Source organism: Lingula anatina, chromosome 5 (genome assembly GCF_051362555.1).
Source record: "Lingula anatina isolate TDL-2025a chromosome 5, LinAna3.0, whole genome shotgun sequence".
Classification (NCBI taxonomy): Eukaryota; Metazoa; Brachiopoda; class Lingulata; order Lingulida; family Lingulidae; genus Lingula; species Lingula anatina.
The window spans coordinates 12,637,746-12,656,425 of record NC_141771.1 but is presented as its reverse complement, the minus strand read 5'-3'; the positions used below and the strand labels follow the sequence as shown (position 1 = coordinate 12,656,425).

The 18,680-nt window shown below is 35.6% G+C and overlaps 2 protein-coding genes across 8 annotated transcripts in view; one reads left to right on the top strand and one right to left on the bottom strand.

Moving 5' to 3' along the window:
- Positions 1-559: 559 nt before the first annotated feature.
- Positions 560-11,613, bottom strand: LOC106154821 (polyribonucleotide 5'-hydroxyl-kinase Clp1). The gene is made up of 12 exons (XM_087014349.1): positions 11,452-11,613; positions 11,022-11,105; positions 10,696-10,814; positions 6,226-6,346; positions 5,718-5,859; positions 5,205-5,375; positions 4,726-4,815; positions 4,394-4,494; positions 3,019-3,157; positions 2,656-2,736; positions 2,081-2,174; positions 560-1,633 (listed from the first exon to the last, which is right to left on the bottom strand). Exons 1-12 carry the CDS (start codon positions 11,470-11,472, stop codon positions 1,522-1,524), a joined length of 1,275 nt encoding a protein of 424 aa, XP_086870475.1. The 5' UTR covers positions 11,473-11,613; the 3' UTR covers positions 560-1,521.
- A 62-nt stretch (positions 11,614-11,675) lies between these two features.
- Positions 11,676-18,680, top strand: part of LOC106165368 (dnaJ homolog subfamily B member 6) — a 38,466-nt gene continuing 31,461 nt past the window's right edge. For 6 of the 7 annotated variants that reach the window (XM_013543565.3, XM_013543563.3, XM_013543561.3 and 3 more), the window contains exon 1: positions 11,676-11,868. The gene's annotated coding sequence lies outside the window, so the exon portion shown is untranslated. Of the gene's footprint in view, positions 11,869-18,170; positions 18,194-18,680 lie in introns of those variants that run through there. The other variant, XM_087014351.1, reaches the window with a different exon arrangement.

The following is an 18,680-nucleotide window of genomic DNA, read 5'->3' as shown; positions in this document are numbered from 1 at the left end:
GACCAATGCAATCAACTTGCCTTTGATAATCGTACTACCAATTTTTTTATGTATCTTATTGTATGAATTATAATTCATGGAATCTCATGTCTGCCATGTTTACTTTGCATAAAAGCAAACTTCCTCTTAAAAAGAGGAAATAATGATACCTTCAGGTAAAATTATTCTTTTAGGCCAGAAGTGCATTCATGCCTTAAAGCTTAGAGGCAGGACCTCTTTTTTTTTTTTTTTTTTTTTTTTTTTTTTTTTTTTTTTTTTTTAGATATTCAACATGTATGGTGGATCCTAGTCTGGTAGTCATGCTAGTGAATTCTTGACATCCAGTCCCCATGACTTAGAAATTGTAATGGCTTGAAATGTCAATTTTAAGATAATTTTCGAATCAAGTAAATGCTTATCTGATGTCATAACAAATGTATTGAATGCTACGTTTATATATTTGTCAAATTTTGGGGTGATTTTGTAGACATTATTGAAATTTAAAATATTTTTAAAGAACACATTTTTTACAAGTTAAATAACTGCATGTATGTATTGAAATCGACTTCTGAACAATCTATTGTCATTCTCAGAATATTTTATTCAAACCACTAAAAGATGCACTGATTTTTCTGTACAAAAGACCGTTTTAAAAACAAATATAAATTGTGTAAAAGCTTAGGAATAAAATAATTCGTAATCGAGTTATTTTCTGACCTTGTATTTCACATAGTTCATCCTTTTCACAAATTGCCTTGTTAAGCAATCTTTTGATAGTTTTTAAAAATGTATGCTCCTCAGCATACTTTTTTTCTGCACTGTATGAACTTTTTTACCACTTTACCAAAGAGTGAAAAAATGAATGCTCATTACTTTGAGCCTTTCATAATCCACGAACACAACAGGCGAGAGACATTGTCCAGAAAAGCCGCTAGACTTAGTTTATCACTAAAACTTCTCATCCTGAACCACAAAGTACTGCTACAGTAGTATTAAACACTGGCCTTTGCCTAAAATAATGTCCATGAAAGGTATACCTGAGAATGGCTGAGGTTTTCTTGACATTATGCAAATCAGTCAAAATAACTGATAAGTAGCACATTACTTTATATTAACTGACAGTCTGGGTAGTTTCAAACAATTGTCTCTTCTTCCTTAATAATAATAATATCACGTGGCATATGTGATTAGGGAAGCTGCCTTGTCTTGAACCTGCCATTGTGAGCAACAGCCATGGCCTCAAGTTGGCCCTTCATCTAAGCCAGACGCATCACATTAATGGATGGCTGGTAATTTAAAGCACTTGCCCCTGCACTTCTTGGTATTTGTTAGTAAAAGGAATATTTAAGACTGGATGTCTCAATGGCTGAAAGATCTATTCTCTAGACTTGTTCTCAAAATGATGGATGATGATTTCATGAAAAGAACATCTGAACTAGCTTGAATTTGTCTCAATGGCTGGCCAATGACAGTTGGTCTTGGTATGATGGATGGATGAATGGATGGATGGTGATTTCAAACCCTCACATTGTTCCTAGTACATTATTTAATGTCCATAAAGGGTATATCTGAGACCAGCAGTACACTCCTAGGGAGGGGTCTTGGTGACGGGGACAACAGCGTGTAACTCTGCCTGTCCATGTCAACTTGTGTGCTGTAAAATATTAGTATCAATTGAGACAGTACTATACTGTAGAACAGCATTAAAGTGCACATGAAACGGTTTTATTTAATATGACATTAGATTTTCCAAATTTTTATTGCTTGTTGGGGCAAAAATGCCTGGAAAAGAAGACAAGATTATCTTGTATTACTCAAATTTTCATCACATTCATTTAAATAGTCGCACGCATGGAGTTCCCAATAAATGTTGATACTGATGTGTATTCACTATTATAAGCCATTGCAAGAAAAATTTATCTGGACAATGTTTTACATAAGATACACACATATTACAAAGATACACATTGTATGTGCAAATACATCTGTGTACACAAGAGAGAGAGCAAATTTGGTGACAAAAACACTGAAACACCATTACAATCAATCCAGACAAACATCTCTCCACTAGTCACTCTGGGGACAACATTGTATAACTTACATTACAATAAAGCCAGCAACATTTGTGGTGACAATGTCATCATCTCCCACTTCTCCAAGGCTGATGCTGAGAACTCTGTTGGACAAAGACTGGCCTGCAATATTAACAGTAAATTACTGAATGTATTACAGTCAGAAATTGCAATAAAATACACTTTCAAGATGGCCAACTGACAGAACTCTGCTGGATACGGACTTGTTTGCAACCGTAAATGAGCTACAGTCACAAGTACAATTTCAAATTAGTAAGTTTGTAAATTAGCAAGTTAGATGACCAACTGATAGAACTGCTGGACAAAGACTATTGATTTATCCTCAAGTTCAGAAAAACTTTAAGCATAAAATCTTCTTCTAAAAACAGCCCTTGGTTTCTTTAACTAAGACTAAGTGCATTTCACCATTACCATCAGATTCACTACTTTTTTAAATCAAATTTACTTTCCAAAACTCCCAAGTTCAGATTTTACACAAAAGTATTGTATTTACACAAATACTACTATTTTTTATACAAAATTTATTTTTCAAAACTCCATGTCAATATTTTACACTAATAGTTGTATTCACACAGACACTTACTGGGTTGAATGGGTACCAGTTTAGTCTTGTTGTCCTGGACCACCATCCCTATGGGCATACAGCTATCTGGGAGACTGGGGGCTAGAACACACGACCATTTATCATTAATTATTTAAATTGCGAGTTTGTTGTGTTGAAAATTTATTTAATAACCTTAATTCATGACAGTGTGTAAAGTTTTCACTAATGACAAACTAATTCTAATTTATGATTGGCTTAAGAAAAGAAATGATTACAAAACTGATAATTTTTCTTTAATTTCTTATTATATCTCAAACGTATTCACTTCAGTTTCAGAATATAAGATTATTTAATAACCACCTTTTCCATAACTAAATATGATTTTCTACACTATGATCTTACCTCCAATCTTATAAATCTTCACCTCATTGAACTTCACCTCAAATGTGTGTGGGAACAGGTCATTCTTCTTGCCATAGAAATACTGCCTGATCCTGTTGTCCCTGGACTCCTCTCTGGTCTCCTTGCTCCTCTCCACCACCTGGAGAAACATATACAGTTATTACTCATTACGATCTTTCCAATGGGCAAAAATAATTAAACTTTCAGATACATAATTTTACAATCATAACAATATATACATAATATATATTTCTACATAGTATTTGTGGTGCTTTAACTGCTTAGAATACAATTATAGAGTAGCCCGTTTTCTTTTTTTTTTTTTTTTGTTCATTTTGTTGCTACCACTCAATAGGAATGTTCTCATTTTAAGAAATAACCTATACTGAACAAAAATATAAATGCACGAAACTAAAATGGTCAGTTGAAATGGATAATCATGAAATATGCCCAGGTTGATGGTTTATTTGTGAACTGATGGATTTGTTTTGATCAATTATAGTGGTCTGGTTTCACTTGGCCGCTCCCCGTAAGTATACTCAAGGTTCAGTTTTTACACCCATTAGACTAATGGAGCATGACAGAGTAGAGGTCAATCTGCAAGACCAATACTCGGACACTCTCTACCGCCTAGGCAATAAAAGGACACACCAAAATGTGTATTTCTGCCACTTGTCAACATGCCACAGCTGTCTGGAACCATGAGGGAGCATATGCCTGAATGTGCATCATTCCACTGTCAGCCGTCTGGGAACACGCTCCAGAGACACTGGTAGCAATTGGAACCACCCTCATGCACCATGTCGCCCAACAAACACCTGTGGAATGTTCTGGATCAGAGTTTTCAGCCATCATGTTCCAGCTCTTGAAAATGTTCGCCAACTGCAAGAAGCACTCCAGGAGGAATGGGATAATATCCCTTAGGCCTCTTGACAACTTAGTGATGTCCATGCGCCGCTGGTGTACTGCTCTGCACAAATTTAATGGTGTCTGTGAACTCAGGATGTTGACCCCCATGGTGTATTTGATGCCCTAACTCTTGGACTATGCATTTAAACTTCCCCTTATGCTCTCAAATTGATGTCTATTTGTCGAGAAAAATATGCTGTTATTTTTGGCTATATACTCTAGTTCCATATATGAAAATAAATCTACATATTCTTTCGTGCATTTATATTTTTATTCAGTATATTATGACTTGAAAAATACAGTATCTGTAAAATCCAATTTCCCCCAATGAAAAGATCCAGTGATGGCCGTTACTTAGTTACACACTTGGAATAAATGACAACAAACAAACATGCACTGGATAAACATAGTGTCAGTCCACAATGAAACTATCGTTATTCAAAAGTTATTTTTCTGCATAACTTACACCTCCTGATTTTGGTTGTAATATCACTTTCACAAAGTCTGGCAGGTCTCTCTTCAGTTCATTGTATAACCGTTCCTGATCTAGGACTACAACTAGGTCAACTGGAATTTAGGTCAAAAGTCAAGGTCAGCGGTTATGATAAAAATCAGTTATATAATCATCAGTTATGTTATCATACATAAGGTAAATAAATATTAAATAACAAACATAACTCTGCATAAACAGTACAAAATAACAAATATAACTCTGCATAAACAGTACAATATGACAAGTTTTGGTGTATTATGCTGAGCTAGAGTATCACTTACTGTACCAGCAGTCTCTCCACCTACCTTCAAAAGCCCCAGCAGTGTGTACAATAGAGTGGTAGCCCCCACCCCTCACCCAACCACAGGTGTTGATCACAACACCACTGGTGTTGGCTGGAATAGAGGAAATATGATATGTTTTATATTAAAACTTATGATTTATCATTTATCATTTATTGAGACACCACACAATGACTGAGTCATATTACAGGGAGTACCTTAAATTAAAGTTCGGACTTTAAAATCCATTTTAAAATAAAGACAATTATTTTGAATAAATTCTATACCACATATTTTAACTTTCTTATGTCCGCTGATATTTAGAACCTTTCATTTCTTGCTAAATGCTCTGACAATATGTCCTTAGCCAATGGAGAACAGCACTGTACTTGTGCATTGCTACCAAAGAGGTTTCATTGCGTATGGAAGACATTGCTTTTTTATTATTTTTTTTATAAACCTTACTGTAAGAATAATAAAAGAAACCTTCATAAGACGCTGACCTCTCTTGTTGGACTCACACCTGAGGTTGACCATCTCTGCCAGCTGTGATATCAGGAGATCATACAGAGTGAGATTGTCACCAGGGGACTTGTGGCCAAAGTGGAACACAAGAGGAGCCACCTCGGAGAATCCCTCCTCCACGCTGGCTGGGCGCTCAACTATCAGTGCCCCTGGAATATAAAATAAAGCCATTGTTTGATTCCTATAGGTTGACTACAGAAAGTGTTATACTGAATGCAGATGTTTTAAAACGATATTTCAATTCAAACTTTTTTTATAATGCTGGTCCAATGGTCATCAGAATGTAAGGGGTAATTTCATATCACTAGGCAAGTACTTGGAGTCACCAGCATAACATTCAAAAGAAAAGTCACAGTGTCTAAGGTTACTCTGCATAGCAAGTGCTGGTTGTATCCTTGTGTAGGCTTTGTTTTTTTTTTTTTGCCAGTCTCTCATTTACAAAATCACGGTCAAAACCAACAAATGAAAACTGCTCAGACTACATGTTTTACCTATTGTCCCTGGTATGGCAATGTTTCCCTGGCCAACATCCAAGTCTACATATATAGGGGCTCTCTCCATTCTTACTGCATAGTTCAGTAACATACGACAGACTGTGGACTTGCCAACATCAGTGGGACCAACTACCATTACCTGTGGACATAAAATATGATATAAGAATATAACCTATTCCTTTTTAAATAGTTATTAATATATATTAATTATATATTTGAATATAGGTGTGTCATGTAGTTTTAATATGAAATCAAAGAAATGACTAAACTTAAAATGACTGATGTTCCAGAGTACTGTTCTCTTAAGTATTATAGAAATGTATATTTCCTCAGACCATCTGGCATTTCCCAACCAAATTCAAATATGTATAAACTTATCAAAAAGCACCAACTATCATTCAATTCCTAAAGCCATTTTTTTTATTTTGGGAAAATTCAAATAACCTTCCAAATTCAGGAAAATTTCTACAGCAAGCTAATGTAATTCAGAAACTATTATTTTTACCCTTGGCCCACGCGTGAATTCTTCATCAGCTTTCTGCCTCATCTGTTCCAGAGCCGCATGTGTGTTGACATACATAGTCATCGGGGTTTCCTTTGCAATATATGCCGATTCTGTCTTTCCTGTTAGGTACTCTACGTCAAGGACATAATTATAACTAAAAACAAGGCAGCAAAGCTGTCAAATGTACAGACAAAAAACAGAAAATAAAGATGCAAAAAAAAAAGGTCATTTTGTCAATTTTGATGCAATAATAAATAATGCTTGTAATAGCACTGTCAGTCAACACTGAATTTTAATCATGCACAACAGGTAACATGGTCAATAACAGGAGCAGATCCAGAGATATTTTCTGACAGTATTCCAAAGTATCTATGTTGATTCATCCTCCATTTTGATGGTCTTCCAACAGAAAAAAATAGATACCAGTCAATATAAACTTAATAACCTGTCTTCCAGAAGACCCAGAAGATGGTCTCAATCCACCCCTTCAATAAGATTACAGTTTCAGGACCATGAAGGACTAAAGTCACATGATGAAAGTCTCAATATTTGAAAAATGATGACAGTGCATAAAATAATATTATATAATGTTTAAAGACATAAAAAACAATACAATTGCTTATGTCGAAATACAGAAAATGTGCAGAGCCTCGAGCGGATGAGAGTTAAAAGTCATAAATGCAAGTGTTTGAGAAAAAATTGTAAAGGAAAACATAACAAAACTAGAAAACCACGGAGAGTGCAGACCTCTGCAAAGGCAGCAATTGTTGATTATTATTGATTATTGATTGATTATTGAGCCAGACCACCACTAAAAACTAATCATTGTCCTCTTTGGCCCAATTCAGACAGTTCCTGAAAATTTCAGCAAAATTGGTCCATAACTTTTTGAGTTATGTTCATGACAGACAAACAGGGGTGAAAATATAACCTCCTTGGCAGAGCCTGAGGTAAATATAATTTCAATGAAGCTGCTATTCAAACTTTTAATCTTTGATTATATATATTATCAATTAATGCAGGTTAATATATATAATAATTATGCAGGTTATATATATATATATATATAATAACCTACATAATTATCACTGCTTCCTTATTATTAATCTAGAAGAGAGCTTAACTTTTCGGAGTTTACAAGGAAATATCAACAAGTGTACTTTATGTAATCTCCTTTAATGGCCTATCAATTACGCAAATGGCTTTATAACTCAGAAATTAGCTAAGTGATACCCAAGGGATATTAACAGACTGACCCTCTCAAAGGTCTTTCAGGCCCATAAGTCACATCTTAAGAAAAGCACAAAACAATAATGCACAAAATAGGAGACTACCAATTCTGATGCAATAGTACATTACGTTTTACTGCACAGGCAACATCAAATTTTAATTATGCACAACAGGTAACAACGACGAAAGTAAAAGCATAAGGCTTCAGGCCCATCCGAGTGCAAGTTTATACTTAGAAAGTGACAGAATGAGAAAAATGAAAATTTCACACAAAATTGCATAAATTCAATAATAAATGATAACCCAATTGTCCTGGCTTTCTAATTTGAACTGCATGCCAATCCTAAAAATCATACTTGTAAGTTAAAAATAATAATAAGTAACACTAATGTTTGCAGTAGCAATGCAAAAATATTGTTGTCAATTTTGATGTAACATTACATAATAAATTATACAATAATTATCACCAATTTTTGATTTAATATTGACAATAAATAGCATGGACATGTAGAAAATTTGATTACCATTCGGCTTCATGTCCATGGGAGCTCCGAGTCCCACAATGAATATGCCAAAAAGATAATGAATATTTCACTCAAATGTATAACTTCCAGAAAAAGAAACCAATTAGACTGCTTTTCCAACTCATTCTGCATTTTAGTCCTGTGTTTGTTTTTTTAAAGGTTTGACAGTCATAACACAGTTTTCCCATGATGGTCATCATGGCAGCAGCAACAAAAATTGTGTTTTCTTCTATTTTGATGCAACATTACATAATGCTTAACAGCATAATGACCATCAATTTTTAATAATAGAATATAAGTAACATGGACATTCAGAAAACGTGACAAGCAAAGGTCTTCAGGATCATGGAACTTCAAAGTCACACCTTGAAAATGCCAATATGTGAAAAATTAAATTTTCACAAAAAACTGTTTAACTACCAGAAAAAATTACCAAACAGACTGCACTGCCTACTGAAGCTGTATTTTGGCCCCATGTTTCTTTCCTGTAAGTTTGAAAACAGTAAGTGACATGGTTTTTCTTAAATGGTCATCATGGGAGCAGTGCCCAAAATAGGGGTTTCTTCAAATTTTGATGGAATATTACATAATGTTTAACAGCATAATGACCATCAATTTTTAATAATAGAATATTAGTAACATGAACATTCAGAAAACGTGACTAGCAAAGGTCTGCAGGCTCATGGAACTTCAAAGTCACACCTTGAAAATGCCAATATGTGAAAAATTAAATTTTCACAAAAAACTGTTTAACTGCCAGAAAAATTACCAAACAGACTGCATTGCCTACTGAAGCTGTATTTCAGCACTATGTTTCTTTCCTGTAAGTTTGAAAACAGTAAGTGACATGGTTTTTCTTAAATGGTCATCATGGGAGCAGTGCCCAAAATAGGGGTTTCTTCAAATTTTGATGGAATATTACATAATGTTTAACAGCATTATGACCATCAATTTTTAATCATATAATATTAGTATAATGGATATTCAGAAAATGTGACTAGCAAAGGTCTGCAGGCTCATGGAACTTCAAAGTCACATCTTAAAAATGCCAAAATGTAAACAAGACAGCACTGTTCTGAAATGGGTTTATTTCCATTTTTAACACTTTTTTAACATAAAACAAAATAAACAGTTTGTTGCCATTTTTATATAACCAACTAAGAAAATTGATGAGATGGGAAAAATATCAATAGAACAGTGTTAAATGTCCAATTTCCTCCATTCTGAAATTCTGAACATAGTGGATGATTGAATCTGACAAACTGCAATGATATGAGTTTATTTCCATTTTTGACACTTTATTACACAATACACGATAACAAGTTTACCATCATTTTTACATAATCAATTAACAATGTTGTAAAGATGCAGGAAATATCAAACAAACACTTTTACTTATCTTATTATTTAAATAATGAGACTGTTAACATGCCTAAGAATTGAATCTGAGGAAATGTGAAAAAACAGCATAACTTCTAAAATAAAGGCCCGATTATGCTGATTTTCGAACTCAACCTGCGTTTTAGTTAGTTTGACTACTCCTGTGAGTATAATGACAATTGGCCTATCTGTTTTTCTTATATTGTGCTATCAGTGTTGCATATATGCTGAAAAAAGTGAAAAAACAGCATAAATTCCCTTAAAATGACCCAAGCATGCTGATTTTCGAACTTCACCTGCATATTATGAATATTCATCAGTTCTGTAAGTTTCAAGCCAAAAGGTAAAATGGTTTTCCACTTATCGTGTTATCGGGGTTGCATATATGCTGAAAAAAGTGAAAAAACAGCATAAATTCCCTAAAAATGACCCCATCATGCTGATTTTTGAACTTGACCTGCATATTATGAATATTCATCAGTTCTGTAAGTTTCAATCCAAAAGGTAAAATGGTTTTCCACTTATCGTGTTATCGGTGCTGTATATATGCTGAAAAAAGTGAAAAAACAGCATAAATTCCCTAAAAATGACCCAATCATGCTGATTTTCGAACTTGACCTGCGTATTATGAATATTCATCAGTTCTGTAAGTTTCAAGCCAAAAGGTAAAACCGTTTTCCACTTATCGTGTTATCGGTAAAAGTGCACGCCAACGGCAACGGCAACGGCGACGACAGACGCAGGTGACGGCTATATGTACAGACACATCTGTGTCTGTACATAAAAAACAGCATAAATTCCCTAAAAGTGACCCGATCATGCTGATTTTCGAACTTGACCTGCGTATTATGAATATTCATCAGTTCTGCAAGTTTCAAGTCAAAAGGTAAAATGGTTTTCCACTTATCATGTTATCGGTAAAAGTGCACGGCGACGGCGACGACGGCGACGACGGCGACGACAGACGCAGATGATGGCTATATGTACAGACACATCTGTGTCTGTACATAATTAACCACTCTCCAGGAAAAATAAAGAATCACCTAATGCAAAATATACATACAAGGTCTGCCTTTTTAATTATCAGGAATGATTGTGCAGTCTTAGATATGGATGGAAAAGGGACAATAATAATTTAACATGGCTTCTTGCTCAAAGGAGGTCATCATAAACTCAAAAACATATTAGTTTCAAAGGAGATTACCTTCAAGTGGAAACCAAGCAATTTGTTGGTTGGAATTGAAATGACAACAGCTCCATTACCTTTCAGACACGCCTTTAATCAAAGTCTCCTTCTTTTTATTTGAAAAACAATTTAAAAGTTGTCTTATCAAAGGATATAGTGACTGTGCAGCCATGGAAGGTGTACACTGCAAGCTTGGAGCCTCCTTGAAATGTACACTTCTTGTTCAGAATTAGCTCTGTGCCAAACACCTCTGCAAGACCTTTTGTGAGCTAAAAATTTAAAAAATAATCATCAAAATGATAGCTCTGAATAAAAATCACTACAACTCGTTCAGCAAATTGCTACAAAAATTCATGTACAGGTAACAAAGAAATTGATCAAAGGCATCACGCAAATAAATTTGAAATTTAACTAATTAAGTTTTTTTTTTTTTTTTTTTTTGGGGGGGGGGGGCATATGGCATCAGTACCCATTACCTCGAGCTGAACAGTTGCTCCTGCTTCTACTTCAAACCTTAGCTCTGTGTCTGGTTCCAGTTTGTGTGTGACCATTTCTTTATCCTACAGTAAAAACAAAAGAAGATGCATTCATTTTTGAGGGTGGTCCTTACCGATCAATAATTTAATTTAAAACTTAACCCAGTCTTCCGTCCATTAAAGCATTATTATGCATTCACAATTATTGTATTTGAACTCAAATGTGCATTGCTGTTACTAGTTTTATTGAGAGCTGCATTTGCAGAAGTTTTCAGCCCTATATGCTCACTGTACCCTAACCACTGGAAAGGGTATCGTGAGCATGTAAACATCGTAAGACTGAAAACTAAGGTAAGAGCCGCATTTGATTTCGATAGTGGACATTACACCGCCAATGAGATATATGTTAAAACGTGTTTTAAAAACGTACTTCGCCTTTGTCCTCTGCCATATTGCCAGGGGATATTTCAAAGTCACGTATATCCACCTAAGGCATTTGGGTGCAATCAAAATTTAAGAAATTGCACAGACTCTAGGTAAAACAGTTCACTCCAAGGGCGCAGACATGTTGGTTTCTAAGTCTCGTCTTTGTTAGCGTCATCACGAGATTTGGAATTTTATTTGCTAGTTATGTTGATTTTGATTGTGCTTATTTAAAATATTTTAATTGAAGGAAGTATGCATTTTAGGTTATAAAAATCGACGAAAATATTTTTGAAAGAACACTTTTTAAAAATACATGTTCAAGGTCACGGTCTTTCGATACAGACGGGGCTATTCGTGACAACGCTTACAAGACTGCTGCTGTCGATACAAGGCTTTCAAGCGCTTTCTGAAGCTGTTTCAGGTAAGACGTTTACAGTTTTAATTTACCAGTGATGTTATTGGGTTAGTGCGGCTTGACTTCGGGGTATTAAGTCTCTTCGCTAATTTTTTTAGATCCTGGTTTAGGCAGTAGAATCATACCAGCGAGAAAAAGAAACCAGATTCAGATTCTTTATTGATTCTCACACCTTTGTACAACACAACTCAATATATCAATATACCAATAAATAAATAAATACTCATGTATTTAACCACCACCATTACATAAAAAGTTATATAATAATATAAGGATATATATATACGTAGTCCACTTAGAAACGTAGAAACCCAATTACTAAAATTAGACAGTAAACCAAAAGTGGCTGAAATAAAATGGAATTCCCCTCTCATTCGGTCAAAGTACAGTTGAACATTGTGGTCTGAAATCTAACACGCTGTGCTTATCAGCATATTTGTATGGAACCATTTGAATCAAAACAAATAATCACTATCTGAAAGCATATCTGGGATATTCCACTTCAATTTACATATATTGATTTTATTTTTCAAATTGTTTACCACGAAGTTACAGTCTGCTTTCATTTTCCATTCAATTAAGTTTCTCAAGAAGAAAGATCTTTTTGTCCAATATCACTACTAGTATCCCTTCCTTGCCGATGATAATTTAAAGAGAAAAGTGAAAAGATTTTAATCTGATAACCAAATTTTCTGCCACAGAAGAAATACAAACCAGGATGCATATGTTTTTATTTACTTAGATAGTCACCATTTACTATTTTCTCAATTTAATGATTTTGCTTGTTATAAGTAGTGATGTGGATATCAATGCAGAAAAATAATGATAAGATCTTTGTACAAAAAAACGCGAGCATTTGCTACTCAACTATATCAATCATCAATAGGCTTCCTGGAAAAATAAACTTGTCTCCAGATAAATTTAACCTTGAACGTGTGCCCCTGGACTATTGAATTACCTTATCTAATCAGTTTGTTAAAAAATTGGCCTAGTTAAAATGTATCAGCTCTTTGCCTGATTTAGTGTTTGAGTCATTGAGTTTTTTACTGGAGTATGGAACATTGAAATACTTTAATTTTGTTGTGAAAAATGAGTTAAGTATTAAAAATGCTACTTATTTAAAAGTTATAAGTACTAGTGTTCACCCTTCCTGCTTATTTAGTCTCTTACCGAAGACACTTTATTATCGTAAACTAAGAAAAGTATCACAACAACAGCCTGTTGAAACTTCTACTGTTGAGATAATAATATTGTTTGTAGACACTCCAGAGTAATGTTCAGGAACTATTAAGCCAAAATCAGTGACAAGTCTTACGCCCGTATTCTATAAGGTCACTCACACTCACACTCATAGAGTGCCACTTGACACTCAATGAGTGAAAGGTTTACCTCAGACTTGAACCTTTCACAGACCTCACTCACACTCATTCAAGTTATTAATTTTGAGTGATGGTTGAGTGTGTGGTACACCTCCCTCAACATTCACTCAGTTCAATGTTTGTTTACCAAAATGGCGGATGTGTGGCTAAATAGAATAGAAGACAATAATAGATTACAACATGTTGGCGGTCAAGTGCGAAGAGAGTACAATTTTGACTATGAAAAGTATACTGACGAAGAGTTCAGAAGACGTTACAGACTGACGAAAGACGCCTTCCAGGAATTGTTGCGTTTGGTAATACCAATGATAGCCCCTCATAATGAAAGAGGCAATCCAATCCCTGCAGATATACAGCTGCTACTTACACTGCGTTTCTATGCCACTGGCACCTTCCAGATGGCTTGTGGAGATCTCTGTGACATTTCCCAGTCATCTGCAAGTCGTATCATCAAAAGAGTATCAGAAGGTATTGCTTCGCTTAAACCACAATTCATACGGTTTCCTGAAGGACAAGAACTTCAAAATATGAAGCTAGGATTTTGGAGGATAGCCTGTTTTCCAGGCGTTGTGGGTGCTATCGACTGCACTCACATCAAAATACCATCTCCAGGTGGTGTGGATGCAGAACTGTACAGAAACCGGAAGGGCTACTTCTCTATCAACGTTCAGGCTGTATGTGGTTACAATTTGGAGATGTTGCATATCGTGGCCCTGTGGCCTGGTAGTGTACATGATGCACGAATATTTGACAACAGTCGTCTGTGTGCACAACTTGAAAGAGGGGATACAGAAGGTATTCTGCTAGGCGATGGGGGTTACGCGTGTCGTCTATATATGATGACTCCAATAATAAACCCACTTACAAGGCCAGAGCGTAGTTACAATGCTTCTCAGATACGTACCCGAAACACAGTTGAACGAATGTTTGGTACATGGAAACGCTTGTTTCCCTGCCTCAGCATGTCCCTTCGCACAAAACTACAGACCACTTTGACCATCATTATCGCCACAGCAACTCTGTATAACTTTGTAAGAGCCAGGAATGACCCCATGGATGAGCCACCTCCACAGAATGCACCGAACCAAGTTGTAGCACAGTTTCCTGTTCCAGCTAGAGGATTGGGCAATGCAGCCAGACGTACCATAATACAGCACGGTGTTGTTCTTGCTGCATTGCCAAGCATCGGGATTGAGCAGGAGTGGCCTGGGTTTTCCTGACCGGCGGAGTGGATGAAGTGGGTTGCTTTCCAGTCTCATCTAGATCTGTAATAGTGACAGTTGATGGAGTGGGTTCATCATCAACATGGCTATCATGTTGAATGTCATGCTGATCGTCGCGTACAGCATCTTGTTTATCTGTAATGAAGTATTGCAATAAAGTAACCATTTTACAGTTATACTTTGTCATATACATTCAAATAACTTAATAGTGTGCGGAAAATATGACAATCTATTTATACAGGCGATTACAATATCATCAATAGCAGTAATAATTAACAGCATTCTAGGTAACTACTACGAATAAATACCTTGCTCCACATTGTCATCATCATAGGGGTTGGACAAACTGTCGATCTGTGATGGTATAATGGCTGCTACAGCAGAGGCAGTTTCATCCGCAACACTACTTCGACCGCCACCAGTCAGCTTTGCTTCCCTCTTTTCCTTTGCAATAGACTTCTTAGCCCGAGATTTTATATTTCCCCAGCATTTTTTAGTTGCTTACTGTCCCGTTTCTTCACCCCACTTTGCGAGTTGAACTCCTCTGACAAGCTTTCCCATGTATCGTTTTTCTGCTTGATCATTTTGAAGTCATTTTTTTTTTACATTCCCGAACGGATTTGTTTTTGTCCACTAATTCAGTCAGTAGAGACTTCTCTAGCTCAGAGAATTATTGTCTGGACATGGTGACTGCAGTCAGACTGACTAAAGTGATGTGCACACTCAATACAAGGAACTATTACTCAAGTGTCACTTAACTGAGTCACAGTTGAGTGAGCTTAGTGAAAGTGAACACATGTATCATTCAATGAGTGTGAGTAGTCACTCATTTTATTGAGATCACACTCACACTCACACTTGAGTTACTCTTCAGCCACACTTGAGTGAAACTCAGTTGAGTGTGAGTAGAGTGTGAGTGTGAGTGACCTTATAAAATACGGGCGTTAAATTACTTGAATGACAAGACAAATATTCGACTGTTTTTAAAGTTGATTTAAACATAACCCAAATAATCAAGTTTGAAATAAATTCTGTTCAGTTATTGAAGGGAGTATATGGTTGACAGTTTGTGAAGCCCAAGCTATTCATAACGCCTAGGTTTTGCGTCACTGCTGTATAATGGTTATTGTGAAGGTGACGTTAAAGGGTGACATTAAGTCATCAGTATGCAAGCCATACACTGCCTTGGTTAACCTCATGAGCATAGAGTACCTGTATGCAGATTTTTAAAAAAAAATAAGATTAAAGTGTGAATTAAATTGAAGTATTGCAAGCTGTTTTGGGAAGGTTTTAAAATAAAGGATATAAAAATTTTTCACATATACATGTGACTTCATGCACTTGTCACTGTCATTGTGCTTTATTGGGATAGGGACTATAAAGTGAATTGTATATATACTGTTGAAGTATGAGATTGGAGTGGAGTGGCACGTGCGTTAAGGATATTTATTTTATTTATTTAATGACAGTGCGCATGAAATGCTAGAGGTTTCAAAGGATATATTAGCTTTGGGAGTGCTATTTGTTATAAATTTAAGTTTATATCTGTTAGGATGTTCTTGTGTTCTGAGACTCCTCCCCCCCCCCCCCCCCCCCCCCACACACACACACACACACACACATGCACGCACACAATTGCCTTGGTCTCCTAAGTCTTTCAGGAATTAACAATGTATTTTCATGATTGCAAAGTTTATAAACCCAAATGGCATTTAAAATTTACACCTGCCATACTTGATATAGTAAGGTCCCCTAGGCCACATAGGGTGGGTATGGTATTATGAGTCATCTTTTCCAGACAACCATCTATCTGGACCTGAACGAAAACCAAATAGAGGGATTACTGTAATAGTTTCTTTCACATATCTGAAGTTGTGTGATAAATTACGTAGTCTGAGAGGTGGGTTATCCCTGATGGTATGTTGCTATATGTATATTACCTCCCCCTATTAAATTTTATCTGTGAGTATTTTCATAAATATTAGCTACCCCCTCTCTCCCCTGCTCTTCAACATGCATGTTTGAACATGTTCATTCAGACACATACACACTAACACACACCTGGTTATTCTGACAGACACACACTATCATATGAACGAACATGGATTTACATTCTGTTTTCCATTTTACTCTTCACTTTCCATCAGAAAACGAATCATGAACTGGTACAATTTAAGTGAATTTTTTGTTGCACTTTCTCTTGGTATTGGCAATTGCAACTGGAAGAGGACATGTTTTAGTTGGGTCTGTACAGCATCTGCTTGTGATTCATATTTTAAAACAACTAAACAGCTCACGCTGACACATTCTGCCATATTGTCACCAGTCACGCCATAGACAAATTAACTGGGGAGGAAGTGATAGTATGTAAGGTGGACCTCAAGAATAGGTTTTGTTCAACCTTGCCTGGTTAAGATCTTTTATCATAGATTGGTCAATCTGAATTACCAGCCATTAAATTATAATCAGTCTCATTTTGATGTCTTTAATTTGCACAAGCTGTCAAGAACTATTTTAGTAATAATTAAAAGCTTTAAAGTGGGATTTAATTGATCACATACTAGTAGGTGAGTCTAGGAAGACGTTTCACTGAACTGGGCAACAAACACTTAACTATAGCTAGCACTTAACATCATTGTCACAGTACTACTAATTGGATCCTTTGCTGATGCAGTTTAGTCTCAAATCAGTCTATTTGCATCAAAATTAATTTTATTTTGATATTCAAAGGGTATGTGTCCTTGATTCAGAACCTGTTTCTCAAGTACATACTAATATTGCAGCAGCTCACAAATTGTATACATAGGTTCAGGTTAGGTTAAAAATGTTTTTTTTTTTTTTTTTAATAATAATAATTATACAAGGGGAAAATATAATATGTATGTCCTCTGTTAGTGTATCAGTGACCAAAAACAACTTATTGTTATGCTTTTGATTTTTGTTTTGATGTTCATGCGAAATGGGCATGTCACATTAAAAAGTAGCAGTAAAGTTCATGTGACCTTTTGGTAAGAAAATTACCCAGTGTCTTCAACTACGCATGGTTTGAATTTGAAAGAACATGATGGGGGCTGGGGTTGATAGTGAGGGGGGATTTGTATTCTTGGTTACAAGACGGCCTCTGGATGGTGCATAGGGTGGTGTCCTAGAAGAATTTTTATGGTATTCAAACACCTACTTAAATAAAATAGAAGATATAATTAAAACTGGAAATTTTTGGTTAAGTTCTGTGCAGGAAAAATTAGGCAGTAGTTTACCAAAATAAAAATGTTTTTACCTGTAGTGCAGCCAAACTGGTTTATAGGTGATTGAATTAATATAACATTTTGCAAATTGAGGCCATATTCGCTGCAGGTCCTATTAACTTTTAAAGGCTAAAGTGGTTCAGTAACTCATATATGGACTAAACACTAATTTATGTTTTGTCAAAATACATTAAAATATGGTTTTAAAGTTTAAACCAGTCTTTAGTCGTAGATGCCCTTGTTAGAATCTTCTCTTAGGATTTCCATCTGTAACAAAATATATATATAATATATATAACCTTGTCCTATCTCCAAAGCACTCAGTATAATGTTATTGGCATAAAGAGCATAGAGTGAGGAAGATCCACTCAGTGTGTTTACTAGTACTAGTAACTGCCAGGTGAGGCAGGAGGTGCAGCAGTCAGGTGATTAGCCCACTTCTACTACTGACGTGGGTAACTGGTGGCGTAGGTAGGTTTTCCAGGTAAATAGGAATATTGGCTGCAAAATGAGCAAATAAAACAGTTTGATGAAAAAAAAAAAGAAAACAATATTAAAGCAGTAAGGTTTAACATGCTGTTAGACAAAAAAAAAAAAAGGCCGCGTACTAGTAGTTTACAAATATGATCTTGTTCTTTCAGTCTGCGAAAGAATAAGATATCAGATGTTACAGATCATGGAGTGCAGAATGCCTGGCTCTTCTTTTTATGGGTGAATTATTTTGAAAGAAGTGCTGCATTTGTTATGTAAAGAACATGAATTTAAACAAGAGCCATTATGTGACATGATATATTTATTTATTCCTCCCGAGAGAAAGAGAGGCTGGCAAGTGAAAATGATCATTAAGATAAAGTAGAATTATATTAACTTTTGGCAATTTGGAGTAAACAGAGTGCAGTGTAATCTCTTTTCTTCCTCTCTCTCACACTCTCTCTCTCTCTCTCTCTCTCTCTCTCTCTCTCTCTCTCTCA

Excerpts from the sequence above, each read along its gene's own strand:
- LOC106154821 (XM_087014349.1), bottom strand. The coding sequence starts at position 11,472 with ATGGCAGAGGACAAAGGCGAA. Across the intron at positions 2,737-3,018 it reads GAAGATTTATAAGATTGGAG|CCCCCAGTCTCCCAGATAGC; the intron begins GTAAGATCATAG and ends CGTGTGTTCTAG. Across the intron at positions 2,175-2,655 it reads ACTGGTACCCATTCAACCCA|GCCAGTCTTTGTCCAACAGA; the intron begins GTAAGTGTCTGT and ends TTAATATTGCAG.